Source organism: Siphateles boraxobius, unplaced genomic scaffold (assembly GCF_051911475.1).
Source record: "Siphateles boraxobius isolate OS27281-9 unplaced genomic scaffold, OSU_SipBor_1 21, whole genome shotgun sequence".
NCBI lineage: Eukaryota > Metazoa > Chordata > Actinopteri > Cypriniformes > Leuciscidae > Siphateles > Siphateles boraxobius.
The window spans coordinates 749,109-766,036 of NW_027508822.1; the positions used below are offsets into that span (position 1 = coordinate 749,109).

At 41.4% G+C, this 16,928-nt stretch overlaps 2 protein-coding genes across 6 annotated transcripts in view; one reads left to right on the plus strand and one right to left on the minus strand.

Moving 5' to 3' along the window:
* Window positions 1-16,928, plus strand: part of LOC143746091 (uncharacterized) — a 606,033-nt gene that overhangs the window by 458,791 nt on the left and 130,314 nt on the right. The window lies entirely within an intron of this gene.
* Window positions 1-16,928, minus strand: part of LOC143746097 (uncharacterized) — a 543,695-nt gene that overhangs the window by 52,043 nt on the left and 474,724 nt on the right. For 2 of the 5 annotated variants that reach the window (XM_077237845.1, XM_077237846.1), the window contains exon 3: window positions 1,877-4,430. In XM_077237845.1, coding sequence (XP_077093960.1) covers window positions 3,259-4,430 — 1,172 coding nt within the window. In that variant the 3' untranslated portion in view covers window positions 1,877-3,258. Of the gene's footprint in view, window positions 1-1,876; window positions 4,431-13,156; window positions 13,275-16,928 lie in introns of those variants that run through there. The other 3 variants (XM_077237848.1, XM_077237847.1, XR_013206431.1) reach the window with 3 other exon arrangements.

The following is a 16,928-nucleotide window of genomic DNA, read 5'->3' on the forward strand; positions in this document are numbered from 1 at the left end:
ACCCGACTTGTTCTGCCGAGACCTTTTTCGAGAGAGAGCCCGTCCGACTTCTGTTCTATTCTTCTAGCGCATTATTCTACTAAAGTCTTCTTCCTTAACTCTGTTCGGGTCTAAGGTTTTAAACTCAAGTGTTTTGTCCCGCCTCCAGGAGGAATTTGGAATTCGGACAGTAAGATACTATATGGTTATTTGAGAAGGGGGTCTTTTCTATGCCCCCCATCCTCTTTCTCTCATCGTGAATCATGTGTTATCTGTGGTCTGCTTACTCATCAGCTCGAACAGAGGATTCAGTTTAGACATAATTTCCATTTTAAGAACAAACATTTTTACACAGATTTCAATCAAGCCACCTTCTGAATTAATAATATATGAGCATAATGATAGGAAACACAATACACTTTCATTCACACAGGTAATAGTTACAACAATTAGATGACTTATATGTGATTAAGCATAATAGACACATACAGGGGTCATAGACACAATATAGAATTATGTAGTTGAACTATGTTTGATTATAAGTTCGTCAATAAATGTTTTGTGATGATTGTATGCATTTTTATATGAAGTCTCTGGTCTCTGTGGTTTTTAAGAGGTCTCAACAATGAGGTCATTCAAAGGTCTTCAAGAAGGGGGAAGTCTGTTTTACATCTCTGTCATGGGACCTTGTTCCTTAAGAAAGACGTAGTCTGTTAGTCGCAGGGGTCAGGTGACCTCTCGTTAGGGCATCTTGTTTTACCATTTCTGAACAGAGCTGTCTTGCAAAATTATAAAACGTTGACAACGTTCTTCCTTTAGTTAAACAATAAAAAGTCTTTTTGGTTGCAGATTCTCTGGAATGTGAAGGCTCTTTGTGGTATTATGTATGAACAGTCACCTAAAAGCTTCAATTGTGTTTGGTTCATTCTCATTGTCGCTACAATTTTAAACACATACTATGCTATTTATGAAGTTTTGCAATCTGATTTAGTAAATGCGAAGGGTTTTCTGTACAATGACACCAGTTTTTTAAATTTCCTACACTGTATGTGTGTAGGTTGAATATTTAAACTTGGGTGTGTTAAATTCAGGCGGAATTCCAAAATATGCCTTAGAGTGGAAGAGGTTAAAGATGTTAACTAATATATATGAGCAGTTATTTGTGTTTTGTATTTCTGATATAATTTAATGGGTTGTAAATTCCATGTGGTGGGGTATATTTTTCTGTGTATTGTATTGTGTTTAACGTTTGTCTGAGTATTTTGGGTTTTGTTCTTTGTATTTTGGATGTATGTGACATTTGACATTGTCGTATTCAGAAAGTTATTACTTTGAGAACCTTTGTGATTTGATGGTTAATATAACTGCAGCTATAAGGCTATGCTGTTTCGCTTTATAGTTTTGTTTGCATTTTTATTTTTGATATTGTTAACTAACAGTTCTATTTTCCTTGTGAACAGTGGCTGATGCAGATAAAGAATAATAAAGCTTCACTACTGTGACGACCACGATATCTGTGTCGTCCTCATTCAATCATCACCCAAACACAACGCAGAGACATTTGGGGGAGCACACAGACGAAGAGGGTTACACAAGTACAGAGCAAGGCTGGAACCAGAGAATGATATGAGGCTGTCACTATGTACCACTATATCACCACGAATAGACAGACTATGTGGAAGTCACCACACCCAGAAATCCCACTAACAGGTAAGGAGTACCTACACTTGCGTGAAACAATAACAATCATTGACAACTATTGATCAAGATCATGCTTACCCTCTGGTAGAATCTTTTCCTGGATCTTTCGTTGTCCTTGGTCTTGCTAAATATTTTATAGTGCTCTTTCTATTACTTATAGAACTGTCTTTGTAAGCTGAAGTAAAACTGAACAGTGTTTGTCTTTATAAAATAAACATTTATTTGAACAAAAGATAAAAATACTGGTTACACATTGATTAATATTTGTAGCAAAATATCAGAAGGATACAGGTTATAATACTTCAGCTTATCCAATCTCAACAGGGCAGTCCTGTATGAGTGGGAAATTACACAGGCTATTTACCTTGTAAACAGTTCAAGCATTAGAGTTAGAAAATAACTTGTTCTCATCCAAGGTATTCAAGTTAAAATAATACAGCAGAGCAGTTTGAGCAAAAAGATTTTAACCCTCTACTGCAGTGTTGCCATATGGCAACATACCCTTTCTTTGCACATTTCTTGAAATTTGAAAATAAACATAAGCTCTGATTATTCTTAAAATCATGGTAGAACCTGGTGGTAACCAATGATATGCCTTGATGACATCACATGACAATACACACCCTTGCACTGTCATTCTTTTCACACACTTTTGATGACTCCAGTTGCTGAAGAAGTGCTCGTGAATATGTAAAGATTTTCCTCAATTTTTCATATTTCTTCAGAATTTAAAATTACATCAAGCATCTGGGATAAGTTCTTATCTTTATTCAATCATTGTCACATCGTTTTGACACTACTATTACCTTTTTATTCAATAAAATAGGTTTGTTGCCATATGGCAACATTGTGCAGTAATGGAACAATATTTTGCCCATGCTAATGCAGAGTAGCTTTGTATGAATGACAATGTATGGATGCACTGATATAGTTGGATGGTTGTATTCTACTCATATATTTATATCATATATGTAGATTCTTTTGAGTTTGCGTCAGATGTTTTCTAAATGTTGTTGAAATAATCGTTTCACATTGAGTAGTTTCACTTGAACAGTTCTTATGAGTTTGCGTCAGATGTTTTGCAAATGTAGTTGAAATGATACTTTGAAAATTAGTTTCATATTTTGTACACAAAACTCTTGAAAACATTTAAAATAATAAAAACAATTTCATTTCTAAAAGACCGGTCTGTAATCATCTATAAATTTCATGTCATTTTGGGTGCTACCATATCATGAAACCATATCAAAACGCATCAGGCTGTTCCATTGTCGCACAATGTTGCCATATGGCAACGCACCCAAAAGATTTGCTCGCGATTACAGCACAACCAGTGGGCGAGCTCGTTAACTTGCAAATCGGGCTTAAAATCCTGTAGTGTGAACTAGGCATTACTCTACAAACCCACCTTTGCTTAAGGAGCAAATTTATGCACCATAGCACCCATAGCGGTGATTAAGAAAGACTGTAGATAAAAGATTTTGTCACAGGCTTGTCTGTTACATGTGGAAACACAACTGGAACATTTTCCGAAGGTGGAAAAGCAGCTTTTGTTTCTCAGCACATAAAGATGAACTATTACTGTGATCTCAGACTGTGGTGATGTGATTTTTCCACTGCATGGATCTTCATGTGTCGCTTCAGGTGAGTTTTAAAAGAGAAACTCTTTCCACACTGATCACACGTGTGCAGCTTCTCTCCAGTGTGGATCCTCTCATGTCTTTTCAGATATACTGAAAGACTGAATCTCCTGTCGCAGTGTGAACACTTGTAAGGTTTTTCTTCAGTGTGGATTCTCTCATGTGTTTTCAGATATACTGAAAGACTGAATCTCCTGTCGCAGTGTGAACACTTGTAAGGTTTTTCTTCAGTGTGGATTCTCTCATGTGTTTTCAGATATACTGAAAGACTGAATCTCTTGTCACAGTGTGAACACTTGTAAGGTTTTTCTTCAGTGTGGATCATCTCATGTGTTTTCAGATATACTGACTGACTGAATCTCTTGTCACAGTGTGAACACTTGTAAGGTTTTTCTCCAGTGTGAATTCCCTGGTGTTTTTTTAAATGGCCCGATGTAGTAAAAGTCTTCTCACACTCAAAGCACATGTACTCTCTCACACCAGTGTGAATTTTCTGATGTCTTTGTAAATATTTCAGCAGTGAAAAACTCTTTCCACATTCAGAACATGAATGTGGCTTCTCCTTCGTATGAACTTTAAGGTGATACTTCAGGTTTGATGACCCAATAAATGTTTTTCCACATTGATCACATGTGAACAGCTTCTCTCCAGTGTGGATCTTCATGTGCCCCTTAAGACTTGTTTTTCTCGTGAAACTCTTCCCACATTGATCACATGTGAACGGCTTCTCTCCGGTGTGGATCATCATGTGTTCTTTAAGGAATGATGATTGCGTGAAACTCTTCCCACATTGATCGCATGTGAACGGCTTTTCTCCGGTGTGGATCCTCATGTGAACATTAAGGGATGATGATTGTGTGAAACTTTTCCCACATTGATCACATGAGAACGGCTTCTCTCCAGTGTGAACTCTCATGTGACTCTCAAGATGTTGTTTGCATGTGAAACTCTTTCCACACTGACTACAGGTGAAAGATTTATTGGTTCTTCTTTTCTTTAAAAATGTACTTTTAGTCTTTGAGTGACTCAAACGTTTTTCTCCAGGTTTGACATGATGTTTCTCCTCCATTTCACTTCGTTCTTCACTCTCCTCCTTCACTTCACTCAGGTCTGAAATGAAATATAAAAGTTTAATTGCATTTTCAGTTGAATCAAAAAATTCAAAAATAGAAATTTTAAAGTGAAAGGTCATAAAAGTTAGCCCTGATGTATAATCACTTTCTACATTTTGTATTTTTGCCTTTTTGTGAATGAATTATATGTCCCTGAAACTTTTCATGAATGAGGTTCATTGATATTCCAATTGTTATTTGGAATATATATACATTATAGGCACACATCCTATCTTTCTGTAGTGAAAACTATTAAATAAATGTGATCAATGACACATTCTAACATGATATTATCATTAAAATATACAATACTGCCATATTTTGACACCAAGTTTTATACTGATATTTAATTTATGTTACTAAACTTTTAAATGTTTTAAGGGCCGGCCACACTAAACATTTCCTTCCATTGAGTTCCCACTATTTTGGTTGCCAGTAAGCCTGTACATTTGCAAGAGTACCGTAAATCTACAATTATACTGTACAACCAGCAAAACAAGAGCAGCTGTGAATTTACAGTTCTTTACTGAAATCTTTATAGTATGTTAATAATACCATGCACTGAAATAAAAACCTGTTAACTAATTTCATTTGAGGAAACTTATCTTAAAATTGGATAATTGCCATTCAAATTTTTTTTTGAATCCCCCCCAAAAATAATGCTTCTTAAAATAAAATGTACTTAAATGAGTTAACAACAGCACACACGCATGAGTTAAAGAACTTAAGGTCCCATATTGTACATCTTTCTGACGTTTTATTTTAGGTTTTGATGATCTTAATAATAAATAATTGCTGTATAAGTACCAGAAACATCTCAATATATATTTAACAGCTCCTTTCTCAGGAGCTCTGCCAAGAACAGGTCGATTTAGGCCTGTCTACTTAATATTAATATGAGCCTCTCTTCTGATTGGCCTCTGGTTTTCTGAGTGACCCACCATTGGTACTGGTGGGACGTTGTCCTGCTTCACTTCACATACGCGCGAGTAAAATGAGAATTTTAGAATGACGGGAAACGTATTAATATGACTTTATTCAACAGGAAAAACAGCTCGTTCCGCGCGTTATACTCATTACGTTTATTTAACGTCCTTGCACGTGCAGTCCTTTCAATTTCGGTTTCCAATCAAGTGTTTACATGTTCTCTCGATCGGATTACAAGTGCGCGTATGTGAAGTGAAGCAGGACAACGTCCCACCAGTCGCCTGGTTTTGGCCGCGGGGAGGGGCATTTTTACTGCGTGATCAGCACGGCAAAACGGTTAATATGCTCTAGTCTACATTATGACCAGAGACGAATTAATATTAATATTTGATCTGGGGACAGAAGCACCGTAGCGCTTTGTCGACTGCTATCATTTCCAAGCAGTTTATGTGAAGGAGCTTTTCCCGTTCTGACCACAGGCCAGCGAACGGTCTGCCCTTGAGCAGCGCTCCCCATCCAGAGGTGGAGGCGTCCGTAGACACCCCCTGCACACTCGAGGAGGTCCTCATGCTCACACCTGACTGATACCAGTCGGTTACTTTCCATGGCTCCAGAGCTGAAACGCACTTTAGATCGACCCTGAGGCAAAACAGACCAGCGGTCCATGCCCGGGGCGGAACTCGCGCTTTCAGCCACATCTGCAGCGGGCGCATGCGAAGCAGGCCCAGCTGGAGTACAGAGGCTGCTGAGGCCATCAGGCACAGCATTTTCTGAAACCTTTTGAGCGGGACTATAGAGCCGTGGCGGAAGGATTTCGCGACCCGCGGAATGTCTAGTCCGCGCTCCGGTGACAGGCGTGCTGTCATGGATAGCGAGTCCAGCACCGTTCCCAGAGAAGAAATTCTCACTGGGGGACAGTGAGCTTTTCGCCCAATTGACTGTGAGGCCCAGATTCTCGAGGTGCTCGAGTAATGTGGCCCTGTGTTCTATGAGCTCTGAGTGCGATCGAGCTAGAATCAGCCAATCATCCAAGTAGTTCGAAACTCGCATGCCCCGAAGTCTCAGGGGTGCGAGAGCCGCGTCCATGCACTTCGTGAATGTACGGGGTGCTAGGGACAGGCCGAACGGCAGGACTGTATATTGATATACTCTTCAAGATGGCGCCGCAGACGGCTGCCTCGGTGTGGAGCTCTCCAGCTATTGTGTTGTTTTTGTTCGTTTGTTCTGCGTTTAGTCGTTCTTTTCCTATCAGTTTCACCAAAGACGAACTACTGGACATTAGGAAACACACACCAGAAACCTTTTCTACAGTTTTTGATTATTCGGACGTTTTGCTGGACATTCTCGTCGGAGGGGCACCGGTGTTGTACTAACTCGCGGTTAGACGCAAACGCGGGAAGCGAGCCGGCGCGCTGGTTAAACTCCGCGAGCGCGGCCTGCGCACTGCACTCCCCAGTATTTATCTCGCGAATCTCCGATCCCTTCCTAACAAAACGGATGAACTTCTCCTCACCCGCACTAACAAGGATTTTTTAAACTCTGCTGCTCTGTGCTTCACTGAAACCTGGCTGAGTGAAGCCATACCGGACAACGCAATACATCTGCCGGGCTTCCAGCTGTTCAGAGCGGATCGCATCGCGGAGCTAACGGGGAAAACAAGAGGTGGTGGATTGTGTTTCTACATTAACGAAAGTTGGTGTTCAGATGTAACAACACTGAAGAAGATGTGCTCTCCTAATTTAGAGGCACATTATTCGGACGTTTTGCTGGACATTCTCGTTGGAGGGGCAGCGGTGTTGTACTAACTCGCGGTTAGACGCAAACGCGGGAAGCGAGCCGGCGCGCTGGTTAAACTCCGCGAGCGCGGCCTGCGCACTGCACTCCCCAGTATTCATCTCGCGAATCTCCGATCCCTTCCTAACAAAACGGATGAACTTCTCCTCACCCGCACTAACAAGGATTTTTTAAACTCTGCTGCTCTGTGCTTCACTGAAACCTGGCTGAGTGAAGCCATACCGGACAACGCAATACATCTGCCGGGCTTCCAGCTGTTCAGAGCGGATCGCATCGCGGAGCTAACGGGGAAAACAAGAGGTGGTGGATTGTGTTTCTACATTAACGAAAGTTGGTGTTCAGATGTAACAACACTGAAGAAGATGTGCTCTCCTAATTTAGAGGCACATTTCATAAACTAGAACCCTTCTACTCGCCTCGGGAATTTTTCTCTTTCATTCTCGTGAATGTTTACATCCCTCCAGACACGTGCGTGAGCGCGGCGCTACAACAGCTGGCTGAACAAAAGCTGAAACGGAACAAAGGTACCCAGACTCTCTTTTAATCATTCTTGCGGATTTTAACAAAGCAAATCTTTCCCGTGAACTACCAAAATACAGACAGCACGTTACATGTCCCACCAGAGACAGTAATATACTGGACCACTGTTACACACCACAATAAAAGATGCGTATCACTCCGTTTCACAAGCGGCTTTGGGGCTCTCTGATCACTGTTTGGTTCTTATCTCATACCGACCTACAGGCAGAAACTGAAATCAGCTAAACCTGTAATAAGGACTGTAAAAAGATGGACTAATGAAGCAGAGCAGAATCTACAGGCCTGCTTTGATTGCACTGATTGGACTGTTTTTGAAGCTGCTACCAACGATCTGGATGAGCTCACAGATACTGCAACATCATATATAAGTTTCTGTGAGGATACATGCATTCCTACCAGGACATTCTTATCATTTCCTAATGATAAACCATGGTTTACTGGGAAACTCAAACACCTTCGTCATGCCAAAGAGGATGCTTACAGAAGTGGGGATAAAATCTTGTATAACCAGGCCAGAAACAGATTGACAAAGGAGATCAGAGTTGCTAAAAGGAACTACTCTGAAAAAACAGTTTTCATCCAACGACCCATCATCAGTCTGGAATGTCCTGAGGAACATCACCAACTACAAGTCACCATCCCCCCGATCTGTGGACAATCAACACCTGGCTGACAATTTAAATTCATTTTACTGCAGGTTTGAAAATCCCTCATTCGCACCACACACCCGGTGTGATCTGCACTTGACACATTCACCATCACCTCCTGCACTCCCATTACTCCCCCCTCCTGCCATCCTAGCTGAGCTTAAGGTCTGTGTGGAGGACGTGAGAAGAGTCTTCAAAAAACAGAAGACTAGGAAAGCCTCAGGCCCAGACGGCATCTCATCTGCTTGTTTAAAAGTTTGCGCTGACCAACTGGCCCCGATCTTCACGCAGATCTTCAATAGATCATTGGAGCAGTGTGAAGTTCCCTGCTGCTTCAAACGCTCCACTATCATTCCTGTCCCCAAAAAACCCAAAATCACTGGACTTAATGACTACAGACCTGTCGCTCTCACGTCTGTGGTCATGAAGTCGTTTGAAAGACTGGTGTTGGCCCACCTGAAGGACATCACTGGACCCCTGCTGGATCCCTTTCAGTTTGCTTACAGAGCAAACAGGTCTGTGGATGATGCAGTCAACATGGGACTGCATTATATCCTGCAACATCACGACAGACCAGGGATTTATGCAAGGATCCCCTTTGTGGACTTCAGTTCGGCCTTCAATACCATCATACCTGGTCTTCTCACAGACAAACTGACCCAGCTCTCCATACCATCCTCGATCTGTCAGTGGATCTCCAGCTTCTTGACGGACCGGCAGCAGCGAGTGAGACTGGGGAAACACACATCCAGGACTCTCACCACCAGCACTGGCGCCCCTCAAGGGTGCGTTCTCTCCCCACTGCTCTTCTCCCTGTACACTAATGACTGCACTTCTAAAGACCTCTGTCAAGCTCCTGAAATTTGCCGATGACACCACTGTCATCGGTCTCATCCGGAATGGTGACGAGTCTGCTTACAGACTGGAGGTTGAACAGCTGGCTGTCTGGTGCAGTCATAACAACCTTGAGCTGAACACGCTCAAAACAGTGGAGATGATCGTGGACTTCAGGAGGAACAGCCCAGCACTCCCCCCACTCACCATCATAAACAGCACTGTGGAAGCAGTGGAGTCATTCAGGTTCCTGGGAACTTCCATCTCTCAGGACCTGAAGTGGGACAATCACATTGACTCCACTGTGAAAAAGGCCCAGCAGAGACTGTACTTCCTTCGCCAGCTGAGGAAGTTCAACTTGCCACAGGAGCTGCTGATTCAGTTCTACTCAGCCGTCATTGAGTCTGTCTTATGCACTTCCATCACTGTCTGGTTTGGTTCAGCTACCAAATCAGACATCAGGAGACTACAACGGACAGTCCGGACTGCGGGGAGGATCATCGGTGCCCCCCTGCCATCCCTCCAGGACCTGTACTCTTCCAGAGTGAGGAAGAGCGCAGCGGGATTTGAACACCGTCGCTTTCCTAGGAAGGCTAGGAAGGCTTCGAGACCTCGGGCTTGATCTCGATCCTCGGCCGGGGCCCGCGGTCTTTGGTCTCGGGCCTGACGGCGCTGTGAAGCGGCGGCGGCGGGTGGTGCAGGCTGCGGCTGAGAGCTTCGGGCAGACGGTTTCAGGCGGCCTGTAGCAGAGCTCGAGCGCTTCGGCAGGAAGTGCTTCATAGCCTGCAACGTTCTCTGCACCTCGACGAATCTGTCCGCGAAATCTTTGATGGCAGATCCGAAAAAGTCCGCTGGTGAAATGGGCGCGTCAAGGAACACGGAACGCTCAGCATCCCTCATCTCGGACAGCGTCAGCCACAAATGTCTCTCAGTGAGAGAGACCATATTCCGCCCAACGGCCTGTGCGGCGGCTTTTGCAGCGCGTAGAGCGAGGTCTGTAGCGCTTCTCAAGTCCGCCAAGCAGATTGCTCCCGGTCCTTCCTCGTCCAATTTATGGAGAAGGTCGGCTTGGAAGATCTGCAGGACAGCCATCGTGTGCAGCGCTGAAACTGCTTGCCCGGCGGCGGTGTAGGCGCGTCCGTGCATGGCTGACGTCATTCGGCAGGCTTTAGATGGTAGCGCCTTCTGAACGCGCCGTCCAGCGGAGGGCGGGCAAAGATGGGACGCTACAGCTGCTTCCACAGGAGGAATGGAAAGGTATCCTCTATCTTTCGCACCATCCACAGTGGAGAATGCAGCAGAGACAGAGGTACGCAGCCTGGCGGAGAAGGGGGCGTTCCACGACTTCGCGACTTCCTCGTGAAGTTCAGGGAGGAAGGGCGCGGATCTCGACCGTAACGGTGCTTCGTCTTTCCCGAGAAAGCGACCGTCAAGCCTGTTTCACGGTGGTGGCGCAGGCGCCTCCCAGTCGAGGCTGATGGTATCCACGGCTTGAGAGAGCAGACGCATCAGCTCAGCTTCAATGCCGGGTCGTCTCCCAGAGGGCTGGCGGGTAGCGGGGGGGGGGGGTCCACAGAGCTCGCCCAATCCTAACTGTCCGATGCCAGGAGAGAACATGCCTCGGTAGGTTCGTCGAGCTCAAGGGCGGACGCGGCGGCAGACGTCCATCCGTGAGCGACTCGAGCGATGCCGGCGAAGCTGGTGGGCGAACCGGCAAGCTTTGGCGGGCAGGAGAGAGCTCGGGGGCGCGCTGAGCACGACGCTTCTTGCGGCGCGGTACCACAGCGGGCAGAAGTGCAGGCTCTGAGAAGGATGCCAGGCGAGTCCTCAGAGTCACCATAGGCAGCAGCTCGCAATGATGGCATCCGTCGTCGGCGAGCGCGAGAGCCGCGTGATCTTCACCCAGGCAGGACACGCAGATGACATGGCGGTCCCCGTCGCTGAGTTGGGCTCGGCCCGAGCCACAGGAAGGCGTCTTGAAAAAGACGCAGCTCTTTTAGAGGTTTGGAGAAGTGTGAGTTGCAGCGGCGAACAAACACTCTCAGCAGAGTAAAAGGATATAGACGCCGGAAAGCGCAGCAGGTAAGGCGGCTGAAGGCGGCGAGGTGAAGGCCAGCGACTTCAGACTCGAGGGTTCGTCCCGCTGAAGGCTTGCGTCGACGGCGCAACTTCTCACTCTGGATCCAGCGATGCGTGTAGCTTCGCTGAAGAGATGAAAATCAGTTTGTATCAGCCTGTCGACCGGCTTTTATAGGGCGAGACCACGCCTTTTCTGGCGGGACGTGACAAAGTGGGCACGAAGTGCCCCCATTGGTCATGACGTCACGCAGAGCCGTTCTCGATAGGCTGCTGCTTTTGCCGCAGGGCAGCAAATGGGCGCGCGAGCTGCCTCACCTATGTCTGCATGCTGCCGCACAGCGTTTTATATTGATTAAAAATTAAAGATAATTTTTGGCTTCAATATCTCGTGGAAAAGAGGTTTTCCCCGTAGCGTAAGATATTACGCAGTACGAGAGATACTCTCGTAAGAGAACTAAATTATGAAGCCATTGTTTTTGTAGTTTGTTTATTTTTCCCTTCATTTTCACTTTGGTTAAACCTTCTCGAAAATCAGTCTTTCAAAACAAGCATTATTTATTTTATAATATGTGACATTAAAAGCACATGTGAAGTGATTGTGGTTCAATTAGTCTTCCGCTAGAGGCTTAATCAAAGCCTTAATAAACATTAGGCTTACATTGCAATTGTTAATAACGTTTTAAATTTGAAAAGAAATAGGCTAAGCTGGATTAAATTGACATATGGGGAAAAACTCACTTCTAAACGTTTGAACTACGTTTTAACAAGTCATTAATGTATTTTAAAGTAAATGTTTCATATACTAGAATTGAATCGAAGCTATATATTGTGAAATTGAACATTTATCGTTGTTAGTGTTTGTTTTAATTAGCTTAGATTGTAGCATTTAGCATACAGCTATCCGATGATTGTGCTAGCTGAGCTTTGTCCTGAGCTTATACTGCCTTACCATATTCACAGCAATTCGTAATGCAATTATACTTATGTAATTAATTTTGATCGTAATAATCAGCGCAATATGTTACAAATACACTTTTTTTATTAAAAGAACCATGAAATAATGTTTATATAATGTATTTTACTATTTTTCTTATTAAAAGTTTACATTTAAATAAATGACATAACGCTAGCTATGTTTTGTGGGTACTTAGTATAAATATTAAGTGGTTATAGCCTTGATAAAAAAAACAGTGTAATAAAATTACAGAATCACAAATCTTAATATAATCAATCTAACCCCTTTAATTTATATAATCTTTTATTTTAAGTTATGTGTTAAGCAATAGGGCATAATATACTTTTTAAATACAAGCATGTCATTTGTGTACTAATCTGCATATGATTTATGGCACAATTATTTCTTAAAACAGAATATCATACAATAACATTTAATGTAATAAAATTAGTCATCCAAAACCTATATATTAAAATTTAATTAAATTACACAACACATATAATATACTATTTGGGTCCTTAGCTCGGACTCATCTCTATCGTCAGACTCATCTCAATACCACACCGGCACACCCGTGGCTGCGCCTATGGGCCCAATGTAAAGTAGCAGTATCTTTTCCACTATATTTTACTGACACGTGAGATCGATTCCTATCAATTTCCCACTTTGACTTTTGACTTGACATTCAGTAACAGTTCTCACACCCAAACATTGAAACAATTACACAAACGAACACAAAAGCACTCAAAATCTCTCAGGTCTGAATGAAATCAACATATTATCCTCATGCTCGCTGCTGCTGCTGCACTAAATGTGTATTTCAGGAGGTAGACGCCAGAAAAGGCGCACAAGTATCGCTTTGATCGATGAAAACAATACAGAAATTAGTCTGTCGCTTAATCAAACTGTATAAAGTGTGTTTGATGGTTGTGTAAATATGAGAAATACCGTGAAAAGCTCTCCTCACCTCAGAAGACTCGACGCTGGAACTAACAACAAGTTTCCACGAGGCTGACTCCCGCTCCTTATTCGACGAACTATTCGTTCCACCTTAAAAATGTTGGCCGGTTGTTAACCCCTCCCCCTCGGTGCTTTTGGCCGTATTTCTTAAAGGAACAGTTGTATGTGAATTACAAGCCTGAGGATCGGGCAGCATTTTTCATTTAACAGTGATTTTCATTTAACAGTGAAAATAAATAGCCTATTCCTGAAAAGATTATCTTGTCTGCCTCTATAAATGGTGTAAGCTATGTGGTAAATTATTATTTTGTAATTACTAAATGTTGTTTTTAACCTCCTGAGACCCGAGAGTTTGCCTGGTGTGCATTTTATAATTTTTCTTGCTTTTTGGTATAAGTAGGACCTAATAAGTATAATAACTAAAATTTGTTTTTGTACAGGAAGTAGTTTTTGCATAAAATGATGTCCTCATGCAAGGACAGTGGGTCTATCTTAACTTTATCCTCCTGAGACCTGAGTTTTGGTTTGGCGTACATTTTAGATTTATTCTAGCTTTTTGGGGTTTATGGCAAGCCGTTTTAACTTTTATTCATTTTCAGGATATGAATTCTTGATATCAACAATTAAATTTTCACTAGTTAAAATAATAGTTATTGATATCAGGAATTACATTTCCACTAGTAACAATGCTAATTCTTGATATCCACAATTACATTTTCACTAGTTAAAATTATAATTCTTGATATCAGCAACTGAATTTCAACTAGTAAAAACTATAATTCTTGATATCTGTAATTGTATTTTCACTTGTGAAAAGTCTCCATAGGCTGCCGTTCAAAATCAATTGTTGATATCAAGAATTGATTTTTTACTAGTTGAAATTCCAATTTCACATATCAGAAATACAATGTACTTATAGTAAAAAGCTTTATTTTTGATATCAAGAATTCAATTGTCACTAGTTGAAATGTCTATTCTTGATATCAACAATTGAATTGCTACTAGTAACAATGTTCATTTATGATATCAATAATTCCATTTTCACTAGTGACAATGTCAATTTCTGATATCATGAATGTAATTGTTACTAGTAAGAAAGCCATTTTAGATATCTGAAATTATATTGATATCAGAAATACATTTTCAGATATCAAAAATTAACATTTTTACTAGTAGCATTTAATTGTTGATATCAAGAATAGACATTTCAACTAGTGACAATTGAATTATTGAAATCAGGAATTCGCATTTTTACTAGTAGCCTAACAATGTAATTATTGATATCAAAAATTATATTTCTACTAGTAAGAAATCAATTCTTGATATCAACAATTGAATTGTTGATATCAAGAATTGATTTCTTAGTAGAAATATAATTTTGAAAGAATTGATGAAAGAATTCTATTGTTGATTTCAATAATTAAATTGCTGTCAAAAATGTAATTGTTGATATCAACAATTCATATCCTGTGTGTGTGTGTGTGTGTGTGATCGCGATCGAGCAAGAGAGAGTGTGTGTGTGCGCCCACGATCGCAAGTGAGTTAGCAAGAGAGAGAGAGAGAGAGAGAGAGAGTGTGTGTGTGTGTGTGTGTGTGTGTGTGTGTGTGTGTGTGTGTGTGTGTGTGTGTGTGTGTGTGTGTGAGTGAGTGAGCAAAGTGAGTGTGTGTGTGTGTGTGTGTGTGTGTGTGTGTGTGTGTGTGTGTGTCGCGAGCGAGCGACGAGCAAGAGAGAGAGAGACAGAGAGAGTGTGTGTGTGTCTGTGTGTGTCTGTGTGTGTATGTATGTGTGTGTCTGTGTGTGTGCGCGCGCGCGATCGTGAGTGAACTGAAGCCCCGTTGAGTGTGTGTGTGTGTGTGTGTGTGTGTGTGCGCGCTCGAGTGAGTGAGCCAGTGTGCGTCACGAAGCTCAATGCAACTACAATTTTTTTTTTTTTTTGCTAACATCTTATACAATTTCAACAAAGCTAAGTCCCATTGTCCTCATATGTGGACATCAACTTTAGCAGCATAGTAGCCTAAATCTTTATTGTTACAAAAGTTTGTCAAATGTGAATGCCATTTTAATAATACAACTCTTCTATGCATAACTTAACAAGAATCAACAATGAAATGTTTTTAGGTTTTTTATCTTGCGGAAGTTTTGGTCTGGAGTGGCTGCGTGACGTGTGACCTGTGTTCGCCATCTTTAAATTATTTATGTTAAATTTTTTTCTCTTCTGACCCCACCAGATGGCAGTGTAAGTGTCCTCGTTTGTGAAAAACATGTTTCAGTTACACAGAATTAAGTATTATGCTGCACACAACCAAAAATGTGATGTCCTCATATGAGGTCGCAGGGTCTCAGGAGGTAGTATGGAGAAACATGACATTATGTTTCCAATGTAATTTCTGTTCTGTATTAGAAGTTATCCATTACTCCAGTCTAACATATATATATATATAATGTATGTATTTATGTGTATATATATATATATATATATATATATATATATATATATATATATATATATATACATACATACATATATACATACATTATATGACATTATGTTTCCAGTGTAATTTCTGTTCTTTATTAGAAGTTATCCATTACTCCAGTCTAATATATATATATATATATATATATATATATATATATATGTATGTAATGTATGTATATATGTATATATATATATATAATGTATGTATATATGTATGTATATATATATATATATACATACATTATATATATATATATATATATATATATATATATATATATATATATATATATATATATATATATATGTTAGACTGGAGTAATGGATAACTTTTAATAAAGAACAGAAATTACACTGGAAACATAATGTCATATAATGTATGTATATAGGTATGTATGTATGAATGTATCTATAAATATATATATATATATATATATATATATATATACATGTATGTGTGTGTGTGTGTATACTGGACAAAGCATACTGGAGGTGTCATTACTTTATTATTTCACAAGTTCTCAAAAAAAGGGTAACTTAGAGGCATAGATTAATTCATTCTTAAATGAAATCTTGCATTACAACATTTTCTGATGTGTTGTTATTGAAATATGGTACCCAGAACATGCCCCACCATTGCAGCTTTGTGTGCCGACGAAGCATACTGGAGGTGTCATTCACTCTTAAAAATAAAGGTTCCGAAATAGAGGTCTAATGGCGCTTTTCCACTGCATGGTACGGTACGGTTCGGTTCGGTACGGTACGCTTTGGCGCTTTTCCACTGCATGGTACGGTACGGTTCGGTTCGGTACGGCTCACTTGTGGTGCTTTTCCACTGCATGGTACGGTACGGTACGGCTCGCTTCGGCTCGCTTTAAATGGTACCTGGTCTGTTGAGGTTCCAAGCGTACCGTACCGGTACTAAAATGTGACGTAAAAACACTGATTGGTCAGACAGAATCGTCACTACCAGCGTCATTGGATTTGCGACACGAGACACTAAACCCACTAGATTTAAATAACCAGTAGACAACAGCCAACGCAGTAGCATCTGTTCTTTACTTGGAAAAAAAAAGAGATCAAAACTTAAAAAAAAAAAGAAATGGCTGAACCGTGGTCAGTGGACGAGGTGCTGACGTTCCTCTCGTTGGTTGCCGAGGAGCGGATCCAGCGAGAGCTTGATGGGGCAAAACGGAATGAAAAAGTGTTCCAAGAAGTAGCTCAGCTCTTAGCCGCACACGGCTATTACCGGACCTACAAACAGTGTAGGGACAAATTAA